Consider the following 6847-nt stretch of genomic DNA (forward strand, 5'->3'; position numbering starts at 1 on the left):
AATCCCAGTCTTCTGCTGGATCACTGCTACAGTTCTGGACCACATGTTGACCACAGAGCAGAGAGGAGAGCTGCCCAAGACCATGACTGACATGTACTCACACTTCCTGCTGGTTCAGACAAACAGGAAGAAGAACAAGTACCATGAAGGACCTGAGACCAGTCCACAGGAGCTGACGGAGACTGACAGGGAAGTTCTTCTGAAGCTGGGGAGGCTGGCGTTTGAACATCTGGAGGAAGGAAACATCATGTTCTACCAGGAAGACCTGACACAGTGTGGTCTTGATGTCACAGAGGCCTCAGTGTACTCAGGAGTTTGTACAGAGATCTTCAGAAGAGAGTGTGTGATCTTCCAGAAACCAGTTTACTGCTTTGTTCATCTGAGCGTTCAGGAGTTTCTGGCTGCAGTCTACATGTTCCACTGTTCCACCAGCAGGAACATGGAGGGGATGGAGAGGTTTCTGGAGAAAGATTATAATCATGATAAGGATCCTTATTCAAATGTAAATAAATTCCTGTTCATGAAAAGGTTTCTGGGAGAAGACTATAGTTACTCATCTCTGGATGACTTCCTAAACAGAGTCATGAAGAAATCCCTTCAAAGTAAAAATGGCCACCTGGACCTGTTTGTTCGCTTCCTTCATGGCCTCTCTGTGGAGTCCAACCAAAGACTCTTAGGAGGCCTGCTGGGTCAGACAGAGAACAGTCCAGGAACCATCCAGAGAGTCATCAACAACCTGAAGAAGATGAACAGTGATAAAATCTCTCCAGACAGAAGCATCAACATTTTCCAGTGTCTGATGGAGATGAAGGACCTCTCAGTTTATCAGGAGATCCAAGAGTTCCTGAAGTCTGAGAACAGATTAGAGAAGAAACTCTCAGAGATCCAGTGTTCAGCTCTGGCCTACATGCTGCAAATGTCAGAGGAGGTTCTGGATGAGTTGGACCTGGAGAAGTATAACACATCAGAGGAGGGACAAAGGAGACTGATTCCAGCTGTGAGGAACTGCAGGAAGTTTCGGTGAGTCCAGATGTGTTCATTACCATCATCAGTCAGTGTAGATCAGCAGTTTGAATTATTATTGCTAGTTATTAGAGCCATGGCTCTAATAACTAGCAATAATAACTAATAACTGAAACATTTTCATAGAAATTACTGAACAAGTTTACAGGGTCTAAGGTCAACTTAGAAATGTTGTATTTCTCTCATTTTGTTCATGTGGGCAGATGTGGATTTGGTCGACAAACATCTGCTCAGTTTAAACAGAAACATCAAACCTTTTAAATAATGTGGATAAAAATACCTCAAAGTTCAGATTTAGCTAAAAGTTGGAGGTAAAAAGTCAACCCTCTGCTGTCCTCTTTCTGGATCAAAGTTTAGTTGAGGTTGAACTTGATTAATTTAGTTCCTTTTTAGGAAGACAACATAAATCCATCGATGCTGTCTGAAGTCTGTCCACACAGAGCTCAGAGTCTGACAGGAAGCAGATGAAGTCCTCCTGGGTCTCAGCTCGGTGCAAATATTAGAGTCCTTGGGTCTCATTTATAAAAGATTGCATAGGATTCATACTATAAGTGTGTGTACGCCCAAAAGCCAAAAATGGCATACGCCAAAAAAAATTCTGATTTATAAAACCATGCACACGCACACCAGCAAGCAAGTTCCCTTTATAGATTACATATGTACCTAAAAGTTACCCACCTCAGGTTCTGCCCTTCACACGCCCACATTCAACCATAAATGGTCAATGCAAAGCACCTCATGAATGAAGGTGTAAATGAGCCAGCTGATCAATGTTATTTCATGGTTACCAATGGCAACCACAGAGAAAAGAGCGAAGAAACTAAATTTCACAGAGGCAAAAATCGATGTGCTGGTGAATGAGGTGGAGAACAGAAAAAATATCATTTTTGGGAGCCGTAGTCGTGGCGTTACAAATAAAAGGAACCACTGTGAGTGGAAACACGTTGTTATCACTGTTGAGTGGGACAGAGAGGGCTGTGGCCGAGGTGGAGAAAAAATGGTCAGATTTTAGGGTGGAGGCAAAAAAGTGACTAACCGGCCACCACCAGAGCATGTCAGCCACAGGTGGGGGTGAGGGTGTACCCGAACTGACACCTTTTGAAAGAAGGATGGTCTGTCAAAAACTGATCGGGCGCCCAACCCTGAGGGAGCGCGCACGATTGTGAGCGGTATTAAAATGCGCCTCTTCTGTGCTCTGAGGGTTTGGAAAGGAGGTTAGGAGGCAGCTCCTGAGGGAGGAGCCATTGTTCCCTCGTGTGTTAATCTGTGGGACACATCACCCTGGGGATCATCCAGGGAGAGGAATGTGATGGGGAGAAAACTTCTGGCTCACCAGCGGAAGCATAAATAATACTGCTGTTTTGAAAGCTTATGATAAAGTCGATCTAAGGTTAAAGTTTGATTATGGAGTGAAAATAAATATCTGAGAGGAATAATGATGCAGTGTGGTTTCAATTACCCACTTCACCATCTGTTGCCAGTTTCCCCTGTCTCCAAAACAAGCGTATATGGTACGCATGGCTCAGAGTTGGCGTGAGGGACCACACATTTCCCATCAAGTTTGTTTTTTATAGATCACAAACTTTGCATGGAAAATGACATACGCAGGTTTCAGGCCCCATTTTGTGCGTACGCCAGTTTTATAAATGAGACCCCTGAACAGAACTGGTTTCTGAATCCCAGTCCTGGTGGAGTTCTGACCATTACTGCTCCCTACTGGTTAATCTAAATATATTCACACAATACTTCCACTGATTTGAAGTTTTCTGTTTTTATTTTCTCTTCCAAACATGTTCAGACTGTTTGCAGTGAGGTTGTATGAAGTCCTTGTGAGTAATCAGAGTCTTACCTGCAGCAGACAGCAGTCATATCTCAGTGTAGAAAAGCAGGAAGTTATGCTAACAGGCTAACTGAGCTATCAGATTCTAAAACATGACAGAACAAATTTCTGTTACCTTAAACATATCAAAGCTCCTGAACAAATGTTACATGGTGGACTTTTCCACCAGTTGACTTTGGCCTCAGATGGTTGAGAAAATGGAGTCAAAGAGTCAAATATTTGTCTGATTTCAAAGTGAAGCAGAGGAAAACTTTACAGTGTAGCTTTAGCTTGAACAGCTGTGAGTTTGTGAGGTTTAAATTGTTTGAATCTTCCTCTAAACTTCATTTGTTGACTCCATGACTCTGAAGCATTGGCCCATGTCTCCCCTGCAGCTGAACAATAACCCCCCACCACCACCAACCTGCTGAAATGTTCTGAACCTTAAAGCTTGATATCAGCAGCATTTTCCTGCATGTGGACGTGAACAGTTGGAGCTGACAGGAACAGGAAGCAAAGAGATCATCTTTCCAGCTGGAACTGTTCACTGAGTTGAACTCAGTCCAAATGTTCTGAGCTGAAAGGAAAAGTAGAAAAGAGTCCAAGTGTTTTTCTAAAGCAGACGTCTTGATTCTGACTCTGGATCAGATCCCACTGACAGACTGTGGACATGATGGAAGCAGAAATGTAACGCCATGTTCCCTCCTTCATCTGCAGATTAAAGCAAAACAAAGATTTTCATTAAAGGTCTGCAGCTCTGAATGAAGCTGAAGACATTCACTGTGTCATGTCAAACACAGTCAGATGGGATGAGATGAAGCCCAGATGTGAAAAGCAGATGTTCATCAGATTATGACATCACTGTTTAGTCATCAGATGGTTTCAGTCTGTGTTTAACAGACAGATTGGCTGATTTTATTACAAGTGACTTTACTTTTTCTATCATGACAGAGCTGCTGATGTTGGACTCTCAGAGACTCACTGTGATGCTGTGGCCTCAGCTCTGAAGTCCAACCCCTCCCATCTGAAACAACTGGACCTGAGTGATAACCCTCTGTCTGACTCTGGAGTGAAGCATCTGTGTTCTGGACTGGAGAGTCCAAACTGTAGCCTGGAGTTTCTGAGGTCAGTTCACTAATATTTGAAAATGTATTGATTTATAAATATTTCATTCAGGTCAGAAGTTGAACTTGAACTCATCTGTTTTGAATTTTCCCTTTCCAAACATCTAAAAACAGGTTTGCTGCTTGTTTTAACCTTTAAATAACTTTTACTGGATTAAATACACTGCCTGGCCAAAAAAAAAGTTGCAACCAAAAAAAAGGTTACACAATCTAATATTTAGTTGGACCGCCTTTATCTTTGATTGTGTCACGCATTTGCTATGGCATTGTTTTGATAAGCTTCTGCAATGTCACAAGATATATTTTCATCCAGTGTTGCAATTTAGTATATAATTACAATTCACAACAGTAGTCATGTCAGGGCACTTTACAAAAGAAAACACAAGTCCAATCATGTATTACAGTCAAGTCATTCCAATTATAATACAAAACATTCACATAAAGTACATTATAAATTACCAACTAGTAAAAGTTATTTATCTAAGGAAGCCAGCAGATTATATCAAATCTTCAATTTCTTGCAATTTTCCTTCCTGAGCAGCACATTGACAGCAGTGGAAAGGAAGGACTCCCTTTAAATAGAAGACACCTCCATCAAAACCAAAACCAGAACCAGGCTCAGGACTGGCGTCCATCTCCTTTTGACTTGCTGAGGTTTGAGAGGACAGTGAAGTGTCTTTAAATATGGACGTTCTTCTGGGTCTTCAAAATTGCAGAAGTGATGTAATGAAATCAAAGAAATGACTTTACAGACATAAGTTATTCTTGAACAGTGAGAGTTTATTCAAAATAACAGAGTCTGTGCCAAATCTTCTGGCCCAATCAGTGAAATCCCCCGTTCCTCTCGGGGCTGCTTCTTTTTATAAACATTTACCACACCCAGTTGTAGAATAAAACACACACACATCCCACTGGGACAGACTCAACCGTATAGATTTGAATACATTCAATTCTTTTTATGGTAAAAAGCTGGGGTCTTGAGACATGCAACAGAGAACCCTCCATAATTGTATTTATCACAATTGTTTTCAGCAACGTGAGCTTAAAAGCCCACAATCCACTTCCCAAGAAGGGATTGCACCTGAAGACAATGTCTCAAATTTGAACTCAGGCACCATCGCCTGACAGCACAGATGTAGCACAGACACCTCAACAGGAAAGGGACACAGACAAACACAGAATGACTGGTACAGGTGTAGTTTCGGTGGGAAAGACATGTTAATAAAATATTTGCAATTTGATGCAAATATTTACTCACTCTATATTTATATGGAGAGTAGAGTGAGTAAAGATAGCAGAGTGAGAAAATGCGGTCAATTTGTCCTCCAGCAGTCTAAGGCTATGGCAGCAGAACTAAGGGATAGGTCAGGAAACCCAAACCAACCTGAACTATACGATTTATCAAAAAGGAAAGTTTTAACCTTAGTCTTAAAAGTAGACAGAGTGTCTGCCTCACAGCCAGAAACTGTAAGTTGGTTCCACAAGAGAGGAGCCTGAGAACTGAAAGCTCTGCTTCCTGTTCTACTTTTAGAAACTCTAGGAAACACAAGTAAACCTGCAGCCTGAGACCGAAGTGCTCTGTTAGGAAAATATGGAACAATAAGATCTTTAATATAACATGGAGCTTGGTTGTTGGGAGCTTTGTATGTTAGAAAAAATATTTTAAATTCCATTCTGAGTTTTACTGGGAGCTAATGGAGAGAAGGTAAAAATCATCTTAGGATTTCCCCCCCAGCTGCTCCTTGTTATGAGCAGATGTGGTTTATTGGGTCATCACACGTGTTGGATCAGCTTTCGATTGGAGAAGTTTGGCCTCACAGAACAGAATGACCTGAAACTCTCAGAAAGTAATGATTGAATGAACATCTACAACTGATTAACTTTTGGACAAAACCCAATTCAATTTGGCGTCCACAGCTAATCAAACATAGCCTGCACAAAAATATATGTATATCAGTGAATTTTCAAGATACTGATACAAAATAAGGTGTGGTAGTAGCTGAGAGTCCTCCTCAACAGACTCTGAGCTGTAACAGATCAGGTGAGATCTCAGAATATTACATGAGATCGTTCATAACGTTATTTCCAAGGTTTGACCAAAACGCTTCAACTTTCTCATCATTAGATGATCTTAATGTAAAACTAGGATGAAAGGCGGCGGGTGATATGCATTCCTTCAAGGATTGCTAGGCCTTTAATAGATAATGTTTTTGTGGCTCTGATATTCAGTAAAACTAATTCTGTGCAGTTCAATAATTTAGTTCATATTTCAGTTTTAACCTGCATCCTATTGGCTTCAGCTCACACCTTTTTTTCTTTATTCAGATTGGAGGGCTGCAGGTTGTCAGAGATCAGCTGTGCTTGTCTGGTCTCAGCTCTGAAGTCCAACACCTCCCTTCTGACAGAACTGGACCTGAGTCGGAACCATCTGTCTGCATCTGGAGTGAAGGAGCTCTGTGGTTTCCTGGAGAGTCCAAACTGTAGACTGGAGGTTCTGAGGTCAGTTCACTGCAGCTGTTAGAGGATTTCTATGTTTGTCCAACTAAAATCATTCACTGATACTTCAGAATTTATTGATTTATAAAAATGTTTTTTTCAATTCAAAAGTTGAATATTTAGACCATCTTATATCAGCTCTGGGTCAAAATGTACAATCTTGGGTTTTATCAAACCTGATCTAAATTATTCTCCACTGAACACAAATACATGACAACACAGTTTGTGATTCATGAAATCTATGTGTAAAAGTAAAAAATGGTTTAAGTTTTTTTGTCATGTAAACCACCCAATGTCAGGTCCAGTTCAAAAACAGTGGCGTCAATAGGCCTGTTTTCAAGCCCCCCTAAATAATTTTTGTAAAAAAAAAAAAAAAAAAAAAAAA

General features: G+C 40.9%; 1 protein-coding gene across 3 annotated transcripts in view; it reads left to right on the forward strand.

Annotated features, from left to right (window-relative positions):
• Positions 1-6847, forward strand: part of LOC108228442 (protein NLRC3-like) — a 17909-nt gene that overhangs the window by 4837 nt on the left and 6225 nt on the right. For all 3 annotated transcript variants that reach the window (XM_025003235.2, XM_025003236.2, XM_037974806.1), the window contains exons 5-7: positions 1-1020; positions 3794-3967; positions 6292-6465. The exon at positions 1-1020 is cut by the window's left edge and continues 877 nt beyond it. In XM_025003235.2, the coding sequence (XP_024859003.1) occupies positions 1-1020; positions 3794-3967; positions 6292-6465 (1368 nt within the window). The remainder of the gene's footprint in view (positions 1021-3793; positions 3968-6291; positions 6466-6847) is intronic.

This window comes from Kryptolebias marmoratus, linkage group LG3 (genome assembly GCF_001649575.2).
Source record: "Kryptolebias marmoratus isolate JLee-2015 linkage group LG3, ASM164957v2, whole genome shotgun sequence".
In the NCBI taxonomy this organism is placed as follows: domain Eukaryota; kingdom Metazoa; phylum Chordata; class Actinopteri; order Cyprinodontiformes; family Rivulidae; genus Kryptolebias; species Kryptolebias marmoratus.